The sequence below is a fragment of the Ostrinia furnacalis genome, unplaced genomic scaffold (assembly GCF_004193835.3).
Source record: "Ostrinia furnacalis isolate ACB-3 unplaced genomic scaffold, ASM419383v2 OfSCF7340, whole genome shotgun sequence".
NCBI lineage: Eukaryota > Metazoa > Arthropoda > Insecta > Lepidoptera > Crambidae > Ostrinia > Ostrinia furnacalis.
In genome coordinates, this window is record NW_021137579.1 from 109,779 (window position 1) to 133,713 (window position 23,935).

Below are 23,935 nucleotides of genomic sequence, written 5' to 3' on the forward strand. Positions count from 1 at the left end.
CACAGAGAGCGAGATAGTGATACTTAGTTTGTGCTTCAAGTAGGTATTCGGAGTGTGGCCTCCATTTTTATCTGTAGCTTCATGGATAACACACCGCCTGAACTTTTTCAAGGTCATAGCTGTCAAAGGGTGACGTTCATTTGACGGATACGTTTCGTTTTGCACTGTTTTGCACGGTGCATGATACGTGAGCACTGTAATTTTTTTTAAAACTTTTTCCTGGGTCTCGGTCTCAAAAAATATTTCATTCGGTTTATTGGTCTAATAAAGTTTTGAAGCGTGAAAGGTGATAAAACTAAGCTATTTTCGCATTTGTATTAATTTTATTTCTTCTTCTGTCATATAAATTGGTACCAAAAAACCAACTTAAGGCGAACTTGCTGCCATTAGGCATACTCTACCAGGTAACCTTTGGGCTAAACAGAAAAAAAACCTGTGTTCGTATGCATTGTAGAGCAGGTAATACGTAATACTAATTATAGCTATAGGTAAAGCTATAAATACTTAAATTCAAATCCTTAAAAAAAGTTACACTTATCCCTAAACCAACTTGATTATTTTCGAGGTATAAGTAAGTAGTCTATGTGGCACTATTTTTGCTAGTTAATTTAATTTAAATGCTGCCTCATTTAAATTATAATAATTGTGTGGCATTTTTGATATTTAATTTTATTCAATTTATTATTCAGTCAAATACAGCCGCTATAAATTATTGTGGTTCTAATGTTTGTAACAACAGTAAACAGCATACACTTTGCAAGTTCAAGGTATGATCTATCTAAACTTTAAAATTTAATTAAATATAATATGACATTCATTATTATACAAATAAAAGTGTATAGGTATTTACTTACTATACATTTTGAGAAGTTATTTACACTGTTCGGTTAATGATCTACTTATGTGTGAGTTGGCAGATGGAAATCTTTGAGGGTGTTTCATTCATTCTCTGTGGTAATCACGTTCCTATATTAATCATGGATACGAACCCATGGCAATTAACGCCCTATTCATTTAATTAATTTACAATAGTATCCGAGGGGTATCCATCTTGCCCCAATTTCGATATTGACCCCCTATTACTACTTAAGTTCTCCCAATTAATGAGCGCAGGTAAGTTCCGGGTGTAGGCAACGTGAAATCATGATAGCTTATGCACGTAGCCCACTAATCAACCCGGAAAGGATCGTAACCGTATCAACTCGAGGCAGTCAGTATTCTTTGTATAAAACTTCATATTGCAACGCACACTAAGTCTTATCCGCATCGTAACGTAAACGCCTCGCTTGGCGAAAAGTCGATGACAGCTCACCCTCCTCGCTCCCCTTTCAGAGTTGATGAGTCTGCTATGAGCTTTACCTATTCATATCTAAAATCGAATTTTATTAGTTACTTAAGTAACTAGGAGTTAGATCCTAGCTTTAAGGAGTTATTTTGCAGTTGAAACCAACTAGGTTTAGGGAGTTCGTTTCAGATAAATGACGTCCACTGCTGGACTAAGACCTCCCCTAAGGATTTCTATTGTGTAATGATCGGTCCTGCGCTGCGGGCTGGGAGTGAGGAATGAATAATCGCGTTTCTAAGAGAAGTACTTAAGTCATTTATGATCTTCAAATTAGTCTTCAGGTCCTGGACCTAACTGCATTGGATATCAGAAGACAGTTACAACAGACGACCAAAAGAATGCGTTGCTGGAAAAAATCAACAGTCAGCGAAATAAAATAGCAGCCGGGGAAGTACGATCGTTCCCACCAGCCGAAAACATGATGAAACTGGTATGCATGGAATTTGTATAAAATAATGTTAAGTTTATTATTTAATTGGGAACTCTTAGAAGAAGGGAAGGGAAGTCTCTTAGGTATGAGCTTAGTACTTAGCTAATTACAGAATTCCACAACGAATGAAAAGTCAGTAGAAACAGCAGAGTGAATGGTAAAAGATGGGAGTCTTTAGGACAGCAGAGTGAATGGTGATCTTATTATTTATTTTGTCATAGGAGTGGAATGAGGAACTGGAGGTATCAGCCCAAAGGTGGGCAGACCAGTGCGTTTCCCAAGGTGCAACAGACATACAGGACGACTGTCGGGACTTAGGTCAGTCAGTAATTTTGTTCAGCTTTATTCAAGTTTGATAACTTAGGTACCTACATTTCACCTGTTATTTTCTACGATCTTTGGCTGGGTTGCACCATATTACTTTACTGTAACAAACGTCAGAAATCTGTCAAACTTCATACAAAAATCACCGGTTATCGTTAAAGTTACGGTCAAAGTTTGGTGGTGCCACTCAGCCTTACCACGCCTTACTCAGTCAATAAGTAGGTCCTAATTGATGTAATTTCGGAATTCTCATTGAAACAAAAAGACCTCCAGAGCTTTACAAAGATCTCCCCTAAAGTTTTCCATGACAACTGGTTCTCCGCTGCCAGCATTCTGAAGCTTCTCGCGGTACCTTTGCCGGATCATCGGTTGCCGAATAAAATTACAAAAAATATACCATCATCCCTATCTAAACTATACAGTGTTAGTCTTGATAAAGTGCACATATTATGAAAATGGTTCTAGTTTCACCCATTTTCATATTTTATTATGTGCTTTATCAAGACTCATACTTGTAGGTAGGTAATAGGAATTAGTTCAAATGCTAGTACCTAATGCGTCGATCTAAAAACTGGAAGAGCTAGGGATAAATCGTAATAGAAATAGAGTTAAATATCAGGGCCTCACTCTATTGAGTTAAATGAATTGTACATATCGAGCACTGCTGACCCTTTTATCTATTTGACCTTCCAAAAGTAGATTTAGTTTGCTGTTGACTAGGAGTCGATCTTACATTCTGAGAATACTCCTAATACAATTTTGAACTAACCCCTACGTTTTCAACTGAAAGTAAACTTCGACTGAATATATTTTGTTTATACCTAGGTAACTAACTTGAAAAACGTAAGGATCTAGCTTTTCCCCATTTTCTGGCTGTTTCTGTTCAACAATCGCCTCCAGGATTAAAGCTAGTTTTATAGTCAAACTGACACATACACAGCGCAAATGTATGTATTTAGACCCGTTTTATGGCTTCAGCGCTGTCTACCAGGCGTTTTGTGCTGCGTATGCCATCTGCGCTTACCATAAACGTGACTATAAAACCAGCCTAAGTTGACAAAAGAGACCACAGTGGTCTGGAGCAGTGGGAAAGGACCGTAAAGAAGTTTTAACGAGATCACATTTAGGTACTTTGGTCTTTCTTTTAACAGTTTATGTTAAATGAGCCACGAAGCTCGCAAAGTCTTTGATTAAACTTATGAAGTTGTAATCTAGTTTCTTTGTGTTTGTATGGTGTTTGTTCTATTTGGTTAATTAGTCACGAAGAGATATTTTTAAATTCTTTCTTATTGATTCTTAAAAATGTCGATCTCGTAAAATTGAAACTTCTTACTTATCTATTTAGAGATTACATAATAGTGTTAGTTACATTTTGTTTGGATAGGTACTGCAATAGTATTTTATTAATTGACAGGAAAAACAGAAAAGCTGAGCTATTAAGTCTATAAGCATATTATCGTATCTTATACCTAATTATATATTACCTACCCATCAGCTGTATTTATGGTCAAATGCAGACTCTATTTTACATAGAAAAACCTACCTATGATAACATAGGTTAGCTCACTGAATTTATATTCAGTAGCCTAAGATTACATAATAAGTAAGTAGGTAATTTAGCTAGGAAGGACCAAATAACTTTTATATCGAAAGGTATGTCCCTAGTGGTTTTGAGTGATTGATTGCTAAAGTGAAATTAATATTATCTATGTTGAGCATACTGAGGCAGCTGAATCTCTGTTTGAGTCATTTATTAACTAATTTTAAAATGGTCGGAGCCTGTTAGCTCGGACTATGGACACATGCACTCTTACGACTCTCTCTCACCAAAAGTTAAACGTGCGTTGAAAACTTGTTTAAAATTACGTTTAGAATCGAAAGTTATTATCAAATCAACAAAATGTAATTTTATAGTCACTGTGGCCGTGGGTCAGAACATCGCGTCGGTGTATGGCGAGGCTCCTGGTCTGTCACCACTCTCTCTAGTGGACGTCTGGTATATGGAGCTGCTGAATAGCAACTCTTCTATCCTAAAGAGGTACCTGCCGTGAGTATCAATTCACATCTTCATTATACTACTTGACTAAGAGTAAAACATGTGAACATCGGGTCTTCCTAAAAATCCGTAGGCCAAATCCTCTTTGCTTGTGGTAAATTGGAAAGGATCATGTTCCTGTAGCTTGATGAAACTGTAACACTTCTATAAATGACTAGCTGTGCCCGCGACTTCGTACGCGTGAAAATCCGTTTTCGCAACATTTTTCATTATTGCTCTGCTCCTATTGATCGTAGCGTGATGTTGTATAACCTATAGCCTTTTTCGATAAATGGGCTATCTAACACTGAAAGAATTTTTAAAATCGGACCAGTAGTTCCGGAGATTAGCGCGTACAAGTAAACAAACAAACAAACTCTTCAGCTTTATAATATTAGTATAGATGATGAATCCTCCGAGGGGAATCTTTCGACTATAAAATTTGTTGTCAAGACCTACTTACTCGTGTCTAGGTAATTTGAAACACAACACGATACACAGTGGCATCTTATCACATTGTGATACAGGCTATTTTGCTACAAAATATCAAGTCTGGTGTGCTTTCGACTTTATATCAAAATGTATTAATTATTACGTTTCAGGTCAATAAACAAGGGTTTTCCGCATTACGATTACTTCACCCAGCTCGTGTGGGCTCGCTCAACCGAAGTTGGCTGCGGAGGGGCGAAGTTCCAAGTAAGTGAAATCGCTTAGTATGCACAGCACAGTGAGCTTTAAGTGTTGATCGATAAGTTTAAAAATAGACCGTCTGCTTCATTATGTAAATTCTAAGGAACACCTCAGATATTTTTAGAAAGTAACTACTTAACTTTTTGCTCCGAAATCTTATTTAGGCAACACGCGCTACATAATTTAGGTAATTATTTAGTTGTTTACAAAAGTATTTTTTCTTCCCAGGAGCGGTTAAAAGATACTAAAGATTCCAGAAACAGGACAGTGCATAGACTAGTCTGTAATTTCGCTCCAGGTGGGAACATCTTAGGGGAACCCGTATATTCCGAAGGACCCCCTTGTTCAAGATGCCCAGACGGAGGAACCTGCGATTTAGAACACACTGCTCTATGCAGTAAGTGTTATAATGACCTAATAATTTTCGAATTTGCATGAAAAGCTAGCTAATCCCATTCTTATTTTTTAAAAATAAGGTTCACGAAGAAATAATAAAACATATTCAGTAACTAACGAAGAACAAGAAAATATAAATACTTCAGTTAATGCAGATTACCAATTACTACCATCCGATGAAGAGTTCCTAAAGGAAAATGCTACGACCATTCCCGAAATTTCGACGAATGTTGAACCTATAGAAGAAGATAAAAATATAACCGACTTTGACTATTTCTCTCATCTCTATGATTTTACCCGACAACCTGTAACAATAGCTACAAAGAAAGTAACTAATCCATGCAAAGATTCAATGGCTGTGGATGAGTTTGTTGAATTATTGAAGAAAAAGTTAAGCAGCGATTCGATGTTCAAAGAATTGTTGCTTTCAACAAAAAATCCGTCTCAAAATGGTAACATGGATTCTACTTATAGTGACCCCAGCGTAGCAGCATTCGTTAGTAGAATTTATAGCAAGAAGGTACCAACAACAACTACAAAGATACCTGAATTCGATTACGTAAATTCCACTTTGTTAGTGGACTTAGTTGAAGCTGTGATATTTAGAAGCAGCGGTAAGATATTTTGTATCTTTAATGGCGTCATTAAATGACAATAGGAATAAAAGACTATTCTATTGCAGATAAGACCCATGCAACTGAAGTAACCATTGATACTTTACAACCTGCATCAGTTGGTCCAATCAAAATACAAGCAGAACTGGGTGAAGTCAAAGTTAACCATGACTTCACGGGACATTACTTCTTCCCTGAAGATATAACTGAAGAATCTGCTATTGAAACAGTCGACTCATATTATGACTCATCCAACGTCCCTGTATCAGATGTTATATCAGAAATAGAGAACTTAAAAAGAGATAAAACGACACAGGATTTTTTGGACGAAATTATTGAATCTGATTCCGCCACAGATGAAAGTACGACAACGTTTAGTACATTATCTTTTGGTGACATAAACTTACACAAAACTGGTCAAAAGGTTTTAAAAAAGTTTTTGGAGGAAGTTGGGGAAACAGGCTAAATGTATGAAATGCATTAGTATGCGTTTGTTAGTGATAAACTTTGCTCTATGTTTCTCTAGATAATGTACGAAGATTACATAACTAATTGATTCTAATGATTTGTTTTCAGGTAAGGTAGAGAGAAAAAAACGAAAAAGTGACGCACAATATTTGGAAAGCTTATATGACTTCGACAATAATAACTATAATGTAGCAAGAAAATCAAACCCCATCGAAATAATAGTTAATTCTTATGATTATGAAGATGAAAATATCAAAGTGAAATACGATGATTTACTGAGAAAAATTGCTGAAGATCTAAAGATGTTAAAATTAAATAAAAGATTCCATTGTTCCGCAAATGGTGCCATAAAAATAAATAATAATATATTTTTGATACAAAAGTTATACCTATATACTTTTTATTTTAGTAAATATATTTGGGTAAAGATTGATTGAAAGACGAAGTTTTCTTGTACTTTAGTTTCCGAAATCAAAGATAATTTAGATCAAATAAATACATTGAATATCAGATTATACAAAAATATAAAAAGAAAAATGGAAATAGATCCTCGGAGCAAATGAGCAGAATTACATAAACACACACTATTATGAAATGAATTTTGACCTCTTTTCCACGTCCGTATAATTTTTTGTAGCACCAAATAATATAAATCACCATAAGACAAGTTCTCTTCGGAACGTTTTTGTCTTTTTACTTCGCTAATACTAGGGTGCAAAATGTTAGTGTTCTCATCATTATCATTTCTTTTCATTCTCGAGGTTTCTTCGTAACAAAAACAATTGGCGTCTATTGAAGTTGTCGGGATTGTGCTAGAGATATAATCAATATCTGTACTGACGTAGCTTTGTAATGAGTGTATCGTAAAAGTTGTTACATCTGTACCAACTTGATTCTCCATATTAGGTTCAGCTTCGAAACTAGAATCTCTTCTGCGAACATTCAAAGCACGCTTTTCACAATAATCCTCGTCCTCCAAAGTAGTTTCAGTAGAGCTATCATCGATTGAGGAGAATTTGTTTCTATTCATAAAATCACGAGTGCAAGTAGAGGTTCTTGTACATCCTTCGACATAGCCCGGTGGAGTTCGGGAGCCTCGGTCTCCTCCTATACCTGGAATTATGACGCTTCCTTCAGCATTTGTAACAGTTGGAGCAGTCCATGTACAAGTAAGTTTTCGGGTGCAATGTTTTTTCCTCATAAAAGGTGTGTTCGCAGTGTACTCAGATGATGCGCTTGTGGTAGCAGCATCGGGAGCAGCACGTCGTCTTGCGTCTGTAGTAGTGTCTAGAGTACTAAGTTTTCTAAGATGCATTAATTCATCAAATGATAAATACTTCTCTGTTACAAGACCCTTTGGATTAGGTTTCATATTAGATGCATCTTTCAATTGTACTGTTATCGATTCTGTAGTTTGAGAGACTTTAACAGTGGTAGTAGTTCGTCTAGTCTTCCGAAACTTTTTATTTGATAATGTTGTGTACAACATAGATCTTAACTGCGTAGATTTATCTCGATTGTATTCATCCATTTGCCAAAAAGGTTTAAACGTTACTTCATCTATAGGACTACGTCTTTTTCTTTCTCTGGAATCAGATGAATCATACATGTAATCTGGGACGTGTCTAAAATTGTCTCTATTTCTAAATTTTTCTTTTACCTGTCTTTGATCATGTTTTATTTTATGTGGCATTCTTTTATACATGTCAGGGATTGTAGTATCGTGTTGAAGCCATGTATCTTTTGGGGTGGTGATAATATTGTCTTTTGTTGGCAATTGATCTTCTTCATTGTCTCCACTACGAATAGCCATATTGGGCAGTAAATCGTAGTAATGTAGTTCAGCTGCCTTTCTCGTATCAGCTTTTTGATTTGGCTGTGCGATTGCAGGGTTATCGTCATTGTTTTGTGTTCTACGTCCTGATAGACATTGAGTTCCTGAGTCAGGATTAAAACATTGGCAGTTGGAGTTGCATTGGCACATTGGGGGCATAGTGGCACAGGTGGCTCTGGGTGTATTGCACTGGCACATGTCGCGTGGGCATCCAAGTTTAACAGTCATGATCGGGCACGAGGTGGTGGTTGGAACTACTTGGCAACAGCTCGTAGTTCCATGCCGTGTGCATTGATTTACTTGGTGGCTTGATTCGCAGTCACTTTCTTCTGCATGAGATCTCCTTGTGCATTGATGATATCTGTTATATTTCCTCAAATCGTTCGCGGCTGGTTCACCAGCCTGTTCAGTTGTATAATCAAATCTTCGATAATTTTCAGATGTGGATTGGTCATTGATATTGGATGCAAAATTATTGTTATGTAATTCATGTCCATGGTAAACTCTAGAGTGTCCCCTCTCTTGTTGATATTGTTGTGGTCTTTGAACTCTGGGCGTCTGGGAGTAAGCGTTAGCAGGAGTATTCCATTGGTTTTGCATTGGTAATCGTGGTATATTTCTTAAACCAGCTGTAATAAATTGTTTGTTTTTAAATTCTTAATCTCTATAAAATGAAGTAAAATCTATCTGGAACTTTTTAATAAATAGGCACGACATTAAAGATAGGCATATCTATACGGTAATTCTAACAAAAGGTAAGGGTCTATGGTGTAAGTTAAATATAAATAACATTTACCATGACTGTTATTAAAAAATACATGTCTAGTCTTAGGATTCCTCTGGCGGATCGATTCATTAAAATTCATTTGTCTTAAGTTATTCCGGATGGGGTCTATGTCCAGTTTGACTGAGTTATTTGATAAGTTGAAAATCCTAAGTAAACTGCTCACTGGAGGAGAGGGTGTTGTAAGAGTTTTGTCTGAAAATAAAAGGTATTATTAGGAACTTATAGTCGGAAGAACATCAACTTACTATATATATATAGTAAGTAAATAAATATATTTGGATAATTTCACACAGCGCTATCTAGCCCCAAAGTAATGTGTTATGGGTGCTAGGTAAGCGGATATACTACACATAATATATACTTTTTTAAATACATGATTATACATAGTAACACACAGACCCGTCACAGAAATTTAATCATTTCAATTTCTGCCCGGCCGGGAATCGAACCTCTCGGCATAGTAGTCCGTTTTAGAACCACTACACCAAACAGCCGACAAAAGAGATACATTTTAAATCTAATGTAGAAATTCGTCATTTTCATCGACTGCACTTAATTCAGCCCCTAAAAGTTGCAATTATGGACTAGGATTAAAAAATAAATGATAACAAATTAAGAAATATTTACCATTATCTTGTATCAAGTGTGCACACAAGCCCTTATATCGTTGATCCTGTACCTTATTGTGTACACATTGTGTCGCTGGGAAGCCTATGGCGTACACAGGCTTCCCGTGGAGATTTCCTTTGGGCGCGAAATTGCAAACTAATCTCTCTATGATAGATTTTCTTTCTGCCACCTATAATAAAACTTCCTTTAATATTTACTAGCTTTTGACCAAGGCTTCGTCCGCGTTTGTTTCGATAAATAAATATCCTGAGTCGTATATTGGTGTTATTCTATAACATTGTAGAGTTTCATCAATAGCCGTCTAGTTTCTTTGAAAAGTCTCGCGTTTATAAAAAAAACTAAATTCTTACTTTAATTAGAAAACCTGGGTGTTGTTGCTTGATTTTAGTTAAAGTAGTTCTTTATTTCAGTCAATAGATTGCCAACAAGGGCTTCGATTAATTAATTGATTGCGTAAGTTCTGAAGATAATAATTGATTGCTTCACGAACTCAGAGGGCAAAAATGTTTAATTCATTCATATCGATCGACATTCAGGATGAATGTGAACATCGGGTAAGAAATCTTGCAAACAGATTTTCTGCTAATGATATATCTAGTTACTTAATAACAAATATGATAACTCATGAAAACAGCTATAAGCTTATACTCGTAGCCCTGCCTTGAGGGCTGTAGGCAGCCAAATATATGTATTTGTCGACATCCAATAAGACTGGTGGGCGACAAAAGAGACAATAATAATATGGAATGGCGTTAACAAGAGCACTCAAAGGCAGACACCTTTTGATATAGAGAGCCCTTAGCTTTTTCTATTTCGCATTATTAGAATACGTATAACTTAGGTAGGTCGAGATTGATCAAGACAGATATTTTTGATTAGGTAGGTACTTGAACTTGCTTGACACCTTTAACCTAGTCAAATATCTGATTGTAACACTTTTTGCTTGTTTATTACGTTTTCACGTTTCAATTACATTTTTTTTCCCAATTTGAATGTATAAAAGAGAGCATAACACATGCTGAGTGGTTGCCATTTTGGTTCAAATTAAACTATGTAAGTAACTATGTTGTAAGTAGTCTAAGGATATTTGGACTAAATAAAAATATTTGGTCCAAATATCTTTCTTTTTTTCTTTCTAAAAGTGACATATATGGCGTGATGTTCTCCCTTAGTCGCCTCTTACGATATCCATGGGAAGAGTGGGAGTGGTTTTATTTCTACTCTGCTGAAACCAACGGTGTAGGCTAAATACTCCATTTGCCTCTTGTAATTGTAGAGTCGTATTAATAAATCTTTTAATTAAGTATTTTACAGTAGCAAAAACTACGATATACTTAGTTAATTATTTACATAGAACCTGGCGCGACCACAGCCCACTTTATCCGTTTCGGCCCAAATTAATTGAGTAAAGTAATTTGTCTTCCAATCCCGTGATCTGAAATAAAGCAGGGGTAATTATAAATGTCTCCCTTATCCAAAAGATGATTTCGTTTTTTGTTCAGAAATGAATGGGGACTTTTTCAACATTTTAAGAAATTACTTTCAAAAGGTATTGAATTGTTAATAATGGTTTTTGCAGAAAGTCATCCATTCTATTTATTTATACCTAGGTATTTTAAAGGGATAAAGCTAGAGTTACGTAACTAATTCATTATTTCCGGGTATAACCAGACCGGGCTTAGCGAGATAAGGACATTAGTCTAACTTTTTACTCGGGGAAGTTCTGTAATATCCCTAACATACCCCCTTTTAGGGACTCTGAAATTCTCCTAATTGAGTTCCTGGTGAAATTAACTTAAGTACATTATTTGTTGTTGGCAACCCCAACATTATTTGTAGCTTGGCAATTATTGTCATAACTTAATCCGTTTTCTGTGTCTCTTTGTATACCGCCACTGTAAAAGACTCTACTCTACACACTTAGCCGGCTTGATGTCGGAGGCTTTATTTTTTAAAAGAATCATGTCGACGTCTTGCACGTGTAAATACCTATCCGCGTGAGTTTTTGTGTAGACTGCATAAAGAATATACGTAGGTACGATAACTCACTGACCTCTACGTGCCTCTACTATTAGTAACAAGCTATATCAGTCCTCATCATCATCATTTCAGCCATAGGACGTCCACTGCTTAACATGCCGGTTGATAGCGGCCTGCATCCAGCGCCTTCCTGCTACCTTTATGAAGTTCTAGATTTCCGGATAAGACCTCCACTCCAGAACATTGCTGCCCCATCGGCCGTCAGTTCTGCATACTATGTGCCCTGCCCATTGTCACTTCAGCTTGCTAATCCGTCGGGCTATGCCAGCGACTTTAGTTCGTCTACGGATCTCCTAATTTCTGATTCGATCAGCCCTCACACTAAACATTTAACAATTTACGTACTTACTGATTGTAATAGGACACGCTGCCAGTGAATGCCCTTTTCTGCATGAACCACACATCAATCAAGCTCGTCACGTGCATTCCGGGCGAGGGCCCCGATATAGTTACGATGTTTTGACCCACTGCCGACTCCTCTGGAAGGAATATGATTAATTGCACCCTGAAAAACTTACGTTTTAGGGTTTTAGTAAGGGCACTTGAACCAAATAATCGTTGGTAGGTAAGTTTTGGATGGCTAGGCGAAAGTTAACAATATGTTACTGAAATTCAGGCCTGAACTGAAAGTGAAAATGTGTGATTTATCAACTATCTACCTACACTCTGAAAACTTAGGAGGTATTTAACTCGTAGATAGGAACTAAGTTATGCGAAGTTTAAGACGAGTGGCTAAAAGTCTTGAAATCTTAGGAAACTGGTTAATACTTAGCTTAAACTTCGTTTAAGCTCTAGATAAAATATATTATTATGTAAATGAGTATTATATAGAATGAATTGTTCTTTGAAAATCAACGTGGCTTTTTAGTAGGTACAAAGAACAAGTTAAGGTGGATTAACAAAAAGTATATTTAAGTGATTATTGGAAATTGATATTTTATGGAAATTGGAATCTGAAGGTTTAGTTATTTAGTTAGTTTTCTACTAGTATTTTCTAGGATCCTGTCATCCGCTTTGCAATGGAGGGAAGTCGAACCCGAACTTCGAACTCCTCCTATGTTCTTCTGATTAATTTCCTCCGGGACAAACTTGGTCTTCACTGGGTGCGTTTTTATTTACGGTAAAGCTATATATCCTGGACACACAGGAGTTGCAGCGGTGGGACGTGGGAACGAGAGGTGGGAAAGGTCCCGTAGTATTTTCTAGGAAATCCAATAAAATGGCGTTACCTAAATCACGGCATTCGTCTTCCTTGTCGGGGCGTGTAGCACTGTCGCACTGGTCCACCCACCTTTGGGCGAACTTCGCAAGCTCGTTTGACCAATACTGCAACGTTAGGAACTTGATAAATGTAAGTTTGTTATACTCTAAGGCTGAGTTGCACCATCTTAATTTTACCGTAACAATAACAATAACCGGTGCTTTTTGTATGGAGTTTGACAGATTTTTGACGTTTATCAAAGTTAAAGTAAGATGGGGCAACTCAGCCTAACTGTTACTCGTAGCACAGTACCTCTAGTAGGAAAAACTTTCGAGTTCGTTTCGTTGCGTATTCAAAGTGTCATCGAAAAATTTTGTATGAAAAATTAAACAGCGCCCCCTATATTATAGCCGCCCTAGGGGGCGCTGTTTAATTTTTCATACAAAATTTTTCGATGACACTTTGAATACGCAACGAAACGAACTCGAAAGTTTTTCCTACTAGAGGTACTGAATAATAATAAGTACTACGCTCGTAGTACGTAGTACTTATTATTATTCTGCGCTCGTAGTAAGAAAGAAGTACCTAAAGTAAGTTAATGTCATAATTCACATAGAAACCCTACAAATAATCCATTCATTATTTCTGTGGAAACCAAAATCTTTGAGAATTAAAAATTGAAAGCTACTCGTAACTAAATTGCAAAAGTTTACTGTAAGTAGGTATATTGTTTTATACTTTCATGGTCACTAACATAATTATTAATACTGATGGGATTGCTAACATGTTATGTATAATGTACATAGTAGGTAGCAATCCCGTCAGTAATAATAATTAGTTTACTGTTTATATATTCTTATAGTTACTACATCGGTTTATATCTCAGAAGCGTCTGTTACGTTATCTAAAGCAGCAACTAGTTGAATAGATATTACACTTGAGTGGACTCTACCTGTGTCACGAATTTCAAATCATATTCATCCCTAGTTTCTGAGTAAGTCTAGGTTGTTATACTTGACAAACTGTTGAGATAAAGCTATAAATCAATGCTTCAACGAACTGTTAACTGCTGTTGGAATTATTACCATACGGATACCCAAAATAATACAGATAAAAAGCATTTGTGAAAGATAAGTTTCTAACAATTTTGTTCATATTGGCGGCTCGGGGTAGAAGCCTCGACAAGCCCGCGGCGACGAAGTTTCTCTGCTCGTTAATTTTGTTAACAATATTATTAACATCATCCTTTGTGAGTGGAGTATCTTCGTATTCTTCGCAAGATGAACTTGGGCCCGACATCTGGAAATTTTAACTAATTATTTAAATACAGTTGGAGTCAATGAGCGCAGTGAATTTGTTTTTGTGTCCCTAAGGCTTTGTTCTATCATCTTTGTTAGCAACTAGCGTGGTAAATGAGATGTGACGTACACAATATTATGAAAATATGAAAGAGATTTGGTCAAAGTAGTCGAGATCGTTGTTATAATTTGCTATTTACTATTTTGTTATAATAAAACTTGTATCATGTCATATTCCTTTCCAACGCTCACCTAGGGCACTTCTGTGAAACGCAATTACTGTGCCAAGTAACATAAGGAAGAAAAATAAATCCGGAGTTGAGCTTTGTGTAAGGAAATATTGCTACGCATAGCTTGTAGCGTACGTATCTTCGTATACTAGAAGCTGTGTTATGAGTTATATTACGTGAGTAATACATTTTATGGTACTTATGGCTAAGAAGTTTACACCAGGTGTCTCCAGCGCTAAGTTGGCTACTTCGTGTAACTTATTAGATTTCTGTAATACTTACGTTGTATTTACAAAGTGTATGGTTAGGACATATTTCACAATATTTGAGAGAGCCGTTTACAAAATCGATATAAAAGAACAATACAATCAATTTCACATTTATCATAATAAATCATAAAATATAATTAATTCCCAATGACGTGTATAAAATGAAGTCGAAGCATCATGGCCCCGTAGATTTATTCATGGTGACTTGTTATAACATTAAAATGTCAGTCAAGTAAAATGGACTATCCTATTTTCATTGGTTATGTTTTTTGTGCCCCATATACTAATGTTTTTATTTATTTACCCAACTCAAGATAGTACTGCTTCAAATCAGAAAGATAAAATTCAAAATGCATTTTACGATAAAAGAACCACTCTACGAACAGAAGGTATTTTATTGTATCCGATTGTATTCATAGAACAGAATTTGAATTTTAGGGAAATAACCAATACTGACATTATATCATTGTTGCAGGTTACATTCAGAAAAATGCAAGTGTTATCAATCATAACATTTTATTCCAAATTATTCAAAATCTTACAAACACCAAGGCTCCGAACTTAAAATCAAACGTTTTCGATAAAATGCTGTCCGATGAAATGCTATCTATCAAGAGACATTTTTATGATAAAGATGTAAGAAGCACAACGTCTGTCACGACCCCTACTAAAAACAATCCTCCCACTCCAACTTTAGAATTGAAACAAAAATGGCCTCTAATAGGGTTCACTGAAAAGCCAGTTAATATAATCAGGAATGAAAACTCATTGAAAACTAACAATAAGATTAGAAAGATACTACCAGCTTTCAAAATTGGCGATAAAAGTGACAATATTGAGGAAGAATTGCAGAACGTGGAGAAAACCATAGATAAAAACGATAAAGTTTTGGGTTTGAGAAGCTTACCTGAAGTAAGGCAACCTTCTCACCGTAATATTTACCAACAAACGGAGTACAAGATGTGTACATGTATGAAAACAAATCCATCTACTTGTAGTCACCGTTGTACTGGAGGCTCGACTGCTTGCTCTCACAGTACTCCCACTAGCAATTGCCTTCATTGTACACAAACAATTCCACAATATACCGTTTCCCCTGTATATTATCAGCCATACTTTGTCGGTATGACAACACATGTACCGTATATAAACGCTTACTATCATCCCGATGTGATAAACGAGTTAAAAGTTCCAAGAAAACCGAAACATAGAAAAACTACTACACCTCATATCGACAAAGAATTATATTATGACACCGATGATCCTAATTCGGACCAGCATAAAGATAACTATGATGAAAATTTAGATTATTATGAAGATGTAAGTAAACATAATAAAAATGAAGAGAAAGAGCACACTATAAAATTACATGCGGTTGAAAGAGATGAAAAAGGGAAACGTAAACATAAGCACAAAAATTGCCATGTGAAGGGTGACACTCGAAAAAAACTGGTTCAAGATATCTTTGATGATTTGAAGACTTATTACAGTGATTCTGTGATAAAAGATTGCTATTGTACATCCTCGTCTTCATTGGTTGACATCAATAACTTTGTATTGTTTGTTGCGTATCTCTTATGTGTGCTATAAATAATTATAATCCAATAAACTCGACACTTTCTCTGCGTGTTTTTGTGTAGGTATAACGTAGAAATGCACGAAAGAAATTCGTATTATAAGGATCGAAGCGCGTTATCTATGAATAATTCAAAACTACACAGTAGTGTTGAAATGTAGTTTGTGGGCTAAAGCGGGAAAGTCAGTGTTATTTCGGCGTGCCTGTGTCGCAGGGCGACTTGTAAATCTTTCTCGAGTGATTAATGTCTACAAAATGACGCTTAACATTATGTCGTGTGTTTTTGTTTGCTCTTTTTACGACTCTTGCTTTTAATGTCATTTTGTATTTTTCTTTTTCTGACTTGTTTTTCTTTTATAGTTTCGGTATCCTTTGAGATGGTACGTAAATATGTACTAAACTAGCTAGGTACAAATTATTTATATTTATGAGCCGATACAGCTGGGCACCTGAAAAGTTATAATACTTACAAAGAGATATTTTTTAGGCTTCGAGAAATATTTCAAACTTACAAATAACTGTAGCTTAGATACTAAATTTTTGAATTTTCAACAAAGACAAAATTATGACTTTCTCTGGGTAGAAAGAGACTTAATTATGGAGGCTTTTGTTCCAAATATCTTATTATTCTTCTGATTCGTTCGATTAAACACTCTTTGTGTTAATTAATGTTTGTGGAGAGTTTTGGGATCAGTAGAGTGTGCGATTGACGGGATAAATAATACGTCTCTATGGAATCAATGTAGTGTTTCATAGATGTCTTTGTTAACGAGCTCGCTGCGGGTGAGATGGAAGACTTTGTATAGATATTTTGGGAGGGAAAATGAGGGAAAATAATTTAAGCAACGGGAAAATGAATTAATTTCCGCACTAATTTAAGAGGATGGTATAAAACAAAACATGGTCGAAGTCTGGAATTCACTTGAAATCTTGCAATCAATAAATACCTACTTATTACACAACTCACAAGTCATGCAAGAAAAAAAAACAGTGTCAGTTGGAGTGAACTTTTCAATAGTAGAGCTACAATAATGACCAGTGACCACAATGAATTAAGAAACAGTAAAAATGGCCGCATTCAATTAGCTAGAAACATCCCGAGAGTGCATTCTCAATTGCAAGAATAAGATTTCAAAGACCCTCTTTAAAAGTTTCTCCAAATTAGACAAAGGAAAAATAACAATCCTAACAGATTTAAACAGATATTACCTTATTAAGTGTACCTAACGTAATCGTTTTAATAGACTTCAAAATAAGATAATATTATCTGTTAGGGCTGGTATCTGACAGTTATAATTAACAGTCAGGAGAATTTCGGTTGTTAAATAAATATTTTAACTCAATCAAATAAGAAGAAATAATGTTCAACTCTGAAATATATCGGAGATTAAAATTATAAATCGTTTAGTACACTGTATGTGCTTGTTAAATGCCAGCCAAATTAATAGGGCCCAAATAAATTTGCTTTGCACAGTGTCCTTCTAAATGAGTAAGGATTTAATAAGTGATATAAATTAATAACGCCCGGTCCTTTAACGAAAATTTCTGGTCGAGGGTCAAGTTTGGGAGAATCCAGTTAATGTGAGTATTAGCTTGCCTACGTAATAACTATACTTCTATAGGTACCTACTAATATTATAAAGCTGAAGTTTATTTGCTTGAACGCGCTAATCTCAGGATCTACTGGTCCGATTTGGAAACATCTTTTTGTGTTGGATAGCCCATTTAATAGAGGAAGACTTTTGTGTAATATCACCCTGCAGCCAATAGGGGCGGAGCAGTAAGGAAAAATCTTACAAAAACGGGAAATATTCAAACTATTTTCACGCGTACGAAAATGGGCGTGTTGTTTATGAGGGGTACAGAGGACACAGTCCTAATAAAAAGTGTCAAGAGGCAGTTGCCAATAGGAACCTATATCAGCATTTCCCGTTATTGAATGCGCAACGAGTTTTATTTGTTTTTTAGAGTTCCGTACCCAAAGGATGCGAATGGGACGCTATTATAATAATGCTTCCGCTATATCTCTACATAAATGCTGTCTATAACCGTAGACATAGATGGTAGACAGTTGAAAATTTTCTATTGTTAAGGAATGAAATCAATTTGAAGGCCCGTCCATAAAATAGCGATGGGCGTTATTCGTTATCACGGGTTATTAAACGAGTGATCAGCCTAACCAGTGATCACTCGTTATCCAGAAACGCCTAAACTAGTTTTTTTCTTAACGTCATACAACGTTAGAATCTCTTCGTTATTCAACACGATTGTTTCCACAACGCTCTAAAGCTAAACTGAATTCACTCTTAAGCAAACAACATAAGGTAGATGTTTGGTTGACATAAAAAATAACGTGTTTCCCGCTTCGTTATGACAGATTTGAGGACAACGTCGTACATTGACGATTTTTAAACATATTTTTTGTAACCTAAAGGAGTAAAGCGAGTAATGTATGGTGTCCAATTAATAAGGATCGCAACGAAACGAGTGCGTGTGCGAGTGAGAAAGCCATAGGACGTTAACATAAGTGTGGATGAAATAGGTATAATGTTCGTCGTACGTTAGATATTCAATTGAATTTGAGTCTTATTTTGAAGGTCATAAGTTCCTAATTGCCTTGCATCTAACCAAACACCTAACGTTATAATTATCACGCTTGCTTGAGAGTTGTGGAAATAACTTCGTTTAAAAAAAACTAGTTTTGAAAACGTTATTCGTGATTCGAAAACCGTCGCGTTTAGTTATTTCAAAAACCCATAACGACACATCTTTACCATAAAATAAACTTCCGGACTAGCAGTCATAGAAAGCCTATAAAGACAATAGCATTTGACAGCTCATTTAAAGTAGGTAGGTATGTTTGATTCTAAATACCCAGTTATTACTGAGTACACTCTCAACCTGGGTTAGATTTTCAGTTACATTAGCAGGCTCATTATGCCAGACATCTACCACGGCGGTTCATTAAGTCTAACACAGGGTTATGAATTCGGTTCTTAAAACCCACACGACCCCTAATTATAAAATAATATGCCACGTGCTTGGAAAATCGATCTTATCTTGCTAAGTACTCCATATCCACTCGCAAAGAAATACCGTTTTCCGAAAATATTGAAAACGTTGTCGGGTACAAATTATATGCTAATAAACTTTATCGAATAAAACTTATCTACGATAGCCTAAATTTAGTGTACAGCTTTCACTTTTAAATTAGTGATTTACTAATAGATAGTATCTAAATGAGGCTTGGAGTAGCAGTTGACCTTACCTCAGGGGCCTATAAATTTTCGTACGTGTTACGAAGATATATGGGTAGCAAATCAGAGGTTTTATAAATACCTAGTTTGTAAGATAAAACTTGTTACTTAACTACAGAAGTTAGCTATGAGTGCATTCCTTAACAAAGCCATAAAGTATTTATATGTACCTACATAAGTACTAGCTTTTGCCCGCGGTTTCACCCGCTTGAAATTTAGTTTGTCACATATCGTCATAAATTATAGCCTGAATTATATTCTGGATTATAAACAATAATACTGTAAAGTTTCATCAAAATCTGTTCAGTAGTTTTTGCGTGAAAGAGTAACAAACATCCATCCAGACATCCAAACTTTCGCATTTATAATATTAGTAAAGATATAATCTTAGCTGAGACTAAGGTGTGGCTTTTGTTAGTTTTGGATGTTCTAGCTAAAGTCATGAAACGACAATATCCGAATGGTGACGGTGTCAGATTGGCTGAATCGAGATCCAAGGAACGCGGGTTCGATCTACGCTGCCGCTGGACTGTTTATTATGGTGAGCTCACTCGAAACACAAGCTTAATTAAATTGCCACTTTGAAAAAAAGGACATCTAATTTAAGGTATTCCTAAATTGAGTTAGGTATTTGACCGGCTACAGTAATAGCACTTAAATTAAAAAAAGCAATTAGAAGCACGTAAGTACGTTGCTATCGTCTGCGGTAAGGTATTAGATGGGAAAGGACCGAGATGTATCACAAAAATAATTAAATAATTCAATCTGGTCACGTATGATATAACACCAAAACACGAACAAGGCTTGCTTGCTACGTTGTTCGGATCTTACGCAAAAAAAAAAACAATAAAAGCTTGTTAATCTGTGGACCGTTAACACCACAGACTGGCCATAAATAAAAGAAGAAATTCTAATTTGGTGACAAAGCGAGAAACAAACAACTGTTTTCTTGAATTTGAAATTGTATAACGCATAAGGCTAACCTCCGACTAGTTTTGCTTTAATGAAAACTAAAACAATGCTTAAACAAAATGCAAATTTAAATTTCATACAATAACAACTTACTTAGATAATTAGTTTTGCGGGTTGAACACCCCATCGCTGACCATTTCATTGTAATTTCATTCATGAATAATAATTTTCGAACTGGTAAAGGGGAGTTAAAGTTAAATGTTGATGAAATGTATAATGCAAAAGTGGTCTTTAAAGTTTTAATCATACATTATAATTTTGCTTAGATTTAAGATAATTAAAAACAGTTTTCTTATTAGAAATTTTTATACGCCAACCCATCATCACTGTAATCTAATACTGGATTCAGCTGAGTTTTCCATATTCTAGGCTTAGTTTCAGTTTTACCGTTTCCTAAGTTTTTAATTTTTATTATTTTGTAAAGTTTGTTAGTTGCATTTTTTTCAATACAAAATAACTACAACCTACCAAAAAACGAAAGATTACGATGGTTCTAGGTGTGTTCATGCATAAAAAAACACTGCTGGAGTTGGTAACAGGAGTTGTCTGGAAGATATCGCTTCCTATTGAAAAGACCACGTAAATAGTTCCTTAGTTTTTGTATTTCTTGTGTGGTTTGCAATAAAGAGGTTTGTAGAGGGCGCCACGTTGGGTCGCCCTATTTCTAAGAGGGGGAACCTGACCTACAGAGAGAAATGACCAAAACCAATTGTATAGGGCTTTATCTCGTGTTTATTGCCAATCAACCTATGACTAAATTACACGAACAAAGCAGACAACCTCTCAAGTTACTAAGCTAATATAAAATAAGTAAAGTTAGGATCGGCATGTACATATGAACAGTACTTAATAGTAAGCAATACTAATTGCATCGACTAAATAATCTTATGGCAAAGCATGATTTTAGTGTTCAAAGCAAAAATGAGGATCGGTATATGCATTTGAGCCGGATGCAATGGTAAACTATACAATTGTATTTACTTGATAAACTTTATTACAAAAGCGTGAGTAATTCAATTAGAACACAAAACAAGGATCGGTTTATGCATATGATCTAAACTTAATTGAAAACTAAACAATTACGTCTAATTAATAAAGTTCATAACAAAAGCATGTGCAAAGCATAAAACTAGGATCGGCGTATGCATTAGGGCCATATTTAGTACAATAGCATTTACTTAATAAATTTTATAGCAAGAAGCGTGAATAATTATCTAAGTCTTAAAAACAGGATTGGATTATGCATTTGAACCAAGCATGAATATAAATAATGTCAACATCTAATTAGCGAAAATAAGTTAATTGATTATTACAAGGCAACAGTTAAATATCTATAGATCTATCTATCTATCAGCACGTGAAGCGTGCATAGGACGATACAACGCGATGTCCAGCCAGTTCCGTGTTACGGAAGCAGACCTTACCATCGCGGTGTGTGCGAGTTCAATCCGGCGGGCGCATCGTGTTCCGTGGTACGGAAGCGCGGAGCGTCGCGGACGAACTGCCTTCTAGGCCGGCTCGCACGCCTTTTATAGCCAGCCGGTGAGCGCGTGTGACGCACGCGGCGGCGAGCGGGGTCTCGGGGCAGGGTAAACCGGCTGCGCGCGCGCGTAGACCTCGCTGTGACGTAGTGGCAGGCTCGGTGCTTGTCGCTCGAAGTAAATAAAAGGGCGCGCCGTGTTACAGGCTCGGGAGGTCATCTTCTTCAGCCGACCACGCTCACGCATGGCTCGGCGGAGGTGGCTCGGGAGGTCATCTTCTTCAGCCGACCACGCTCACGCATGGCTCGGCGGAGGTGGCTCGGGAGGTCATCTTCTTCAGCCGACCACGCTCACGCATGGCACGGCCTCTGGTTGACCACGCTTCCGCATGGCACGGCGGAGGTGGCTCGGGAGGCACCACCATAGACTGGCTGACCTGGGCAGGGGCGCTGTCTCAGCGCCCTGGAGCAGGCGGGGCGCTGTCTCAGCGCTCTGGAACAGGCGGAGCGCTGACGAGTGGTACAGGCCCAGGCAATGGTCAGGAGCAATGGGGTCTGCAATTTCAAAAGAACTAGGTCCATAACTTCGTAAGATCATAATTAGGGCCAATATCGCGCCCTGGTTTCTAACTTGGTGCTGACCCTCGGGCGTTCTCAAACTTCTCCCGTAAGGAATAATTTCCTCCCTCCCCCTGTATCCAAACAGGGCTGATGTGACCGAAGAGCTTCTTCCCTCTTCCTGTATCGAAGCAGGGCTTGAGTTTTTCGCTGCTAACATTCATTTCATCCCTAACACTGGTACCATTGTAAGCCCGCTTGCAACTTCCGAACTCATCATGGAAGGTTGAGGTGACTTTGGAAATCCAGGTGTGGTTACCATAGGGGAAACAATTCGCGGAAGGGCATATTCCTCCTTCAGCTTTTCGCTGCTATTAACCTTCATCTTTTCAAATTATATCTTGGATGGGCTCCTCCTGTTACTCGTGAACAATAGAAGGGTCTTCCAAATCTTTGGCGGCCTGTGGTAGTACCTACCACGAATGACGAATCTGCCAAAGTAGGTACTCGTGTTACGAGTCTAGCCTATCTTAATTAGCCTAACCCTATCTCGACTAATACCTAACTCGCGAGACTAAGAGAGAAGGTTGTCTGTGCGGTTTTGGTCTAGGTTTGGATTCGTGCCTCGATGGGACCCAGTTTATTAGAGGGCCCCACACGTTGGGACGCCAGTTTGTAAGAGGGCGCCACGTTGGGCGCCAGTTTGTAAAAGGGCGCCACGTTGGGACGCCCAATTTATAGAAGGGCGCCACGTTGGGACGCCAGTTTGTAAGAGGGCGCCGCGTTGGGTCGCCCTATTTGTAGGAGGGGAACCTAACCTACAGAGAGAAATGACCAAAACCAATTGTATAGGGCTTTATCTCGTGTTTATTGCCAATCAACCTATGACTAAATTACACGAACAAAGCAGACAACCTCTCAAGTTACTAAGCTAATATAAAATAAGTAAAGTTAGGATCGGCATGTACATATGAACAGTACTTAATAGTAAGCAATACTAATTGCATCGACTAAATAATCTTATGGCAAAGCATGATTTTAGTGTTCAAAGCAAAAATGAGGATCGGTATATGCATTTGAGCCGGATGCAATGGTAAACTATACAATTGTATTTACTTGATAAACTTTATTACAAAAGCGTGAGTAATTCAATTAGAACACAAAACAAGGATCGGTTTATGCATATGATCTAAACTTAATTGAAAACTAAACAATTACGTCTAATTAATAAAGTTCATAACAAAAGCATGTGCAAAGCATAAAACTAGGATCGGCGTATGCATTAGGGCCATATTTAGTACAATAGCATTTACTTAATAAATTTTATAGCAAGAAGCGTGAATAATTATCTAAGTCTTAAAAACAGGATTGGATTATGCATTTGAACCAAGCATGAATATAAATAATGTCAACATCTAATTAGCGAAAATAAGTTAATTGATTATTACAAGGCAACAGTTAAATATCTATAGATCTATCTATCTATCAGCACGTGAAGCGT

The 23,935-nt window shown here is 36.7% G+C and overlaps 4 protein-coding genes across 4 annotated transcripts; 2 read left to right on the plus strand and 2 right to left on the minus strand.

The window, feature by feature from the left end:
* The first annotated feature begins 81 nt into the window (after positions 1-81).
* LOC114364001 (uncharacterized) lies at positions 82-7,475 on the plus strand. The gene is made up of 11 exons (XM_028319977.1): positions 82-129; positions 690-767; positions 1,620-1,775; positions 1,997-2,093; positions 4,014-4,146; positions 4,737-4,830; positions 5,053-5,225; positions 5,311-5,834; positions 5,903-6,196; positions 6,411-6,637; positions 7,452-7,475. Exons 1-11 carry the CDS (start codon positions 82-84, stop codon positions 7,473-7,475), a joined length of 1,848 nt encoding a protein of 615 aa, XP_028175778.1.
* A 312-nt stretch (positions 7,476-7,787) lies between these two features.
* On the minus strand, positions 7,788-14,017 carry LOC114364023 (uncharacterized). The gene is made up of 8 exons (XM_028320002.1): positions 13,938-14,017; positions 12,823-12,919; positions 11,943-12,072; positions 10,904-10,988; positions 9,551-9,722; positions 8,933-9,115; positions 7,963-8,765; positions 7,788-7,888 (listed from the first exon to the last, which is right to left on the minus strand). The coding sequence occupies exons 1-8, from the start codon at positions 13,947-13,949 to the stop codon at positions 7,871-7,873; spliced, it is 1,500 nt and encodes a 499-aa protein (XP_028175803.1). The 5' UTR covers positions 13,950-14,017; the 3' UTR covers positions 7,788-7,870.
* Positions 14,018-14,877: 860 nt separating this feature from the next.
* LOC114364002 (uncharacterized) lies at positions 14,878-16,200 on the plus strand. The gene is made up of 2 exons (XM_028319978.1): positions 14,878-14,980; positions 15,067-16,200. Exons 1-2 carry the CDS (start codon positions 14,878-14,880, stop codon positions 16,179-16,181), a joined length of 1,218 nt encoding a protein of 405 aa, XP_028175779.1. The 3' UTR covers positions 16,182-16,200.
* A 5,890-nt stretch (positions 16,201-22,090) lies between these two features.
* LOC114364031 (uncharacterized) lies at positions 22,091-22,815 on the minus strand. The gene is made up of 2 exons (XM_028320009.1): positions 22,223-22,815; positions 22,091-22,166 (listed from the first exon to the last, which is right to left on the minus strand). The coding sequence occupies exons 1-2, from the start codon at positions 22,652-22,654 to the stop codon at positions 22,158-22,160; spliced, it is 441 nt and encodes a 146-aa protein (XP_028175810.1). The 5' UTR covers positions 22,655-22,815; the 3' UTR covers positions 22,091-22,157.
* Between the last annotated feature and the right edge of the window lie 1,120 nt (positions 22,816-23,935).

Coding starts and splice junctions, on each gene's coding strand:
- LOC114364001 (XM_028319977.1), top strand. CDS start 82: ATGGATAACACACCGCCTGAACTTTTTCAAGGTCATAGCTGTCAAAGG. Junction 130..689: donor AAGGTCATAGCTGTCAAAGG/GTGACGTTCATT, acceptor TTTATTATTCAG/TCAAATACAGCCGCTATAAA. Junction 1,776..1,996: donor CCGAAAACATGATGAAACTG/GTATGCATGGAA, acceptor ATTTTGTCATAG/GAGTGGAATGAGGAACTGGA.
- LOC114364023 (XM_028320002.1), bottom strand. Junction 10,989..11,942: donor AGCGTGTCCTATTACAATCA/GTAAGTACGTAA, acceptor GCTTTATTTCAG/ATCACGGGATTGGAAGACAA. Junction 9,116..9,550: donor ACACTTGATACAAGATAATG/GTAAATATTTCT, acceptor TTTTATTTTCAG/ACAAAACTCTTACAACACCC.
- LOC114364002 (XM_028319978.1), top strand. CDS start 14,878: ATGTTTTTATTTATTTACCCAACTCAAGATAGTACTGCTTCAAATCAG. Junction 14,981..15,066: donor AACCACTCTACGAACAGAAG/GTATTTTATTGT, acceptor TCATTGTTGCAG/GTTACATTCAGAAAAATGCA.
- LOC114364031 (XM_028320009.1), bottom strand. CDS start 22,654: ATGTTAGCAGCGAAAAACTCAAGCCCTGCTTCGATACAGGAAGAGGGA.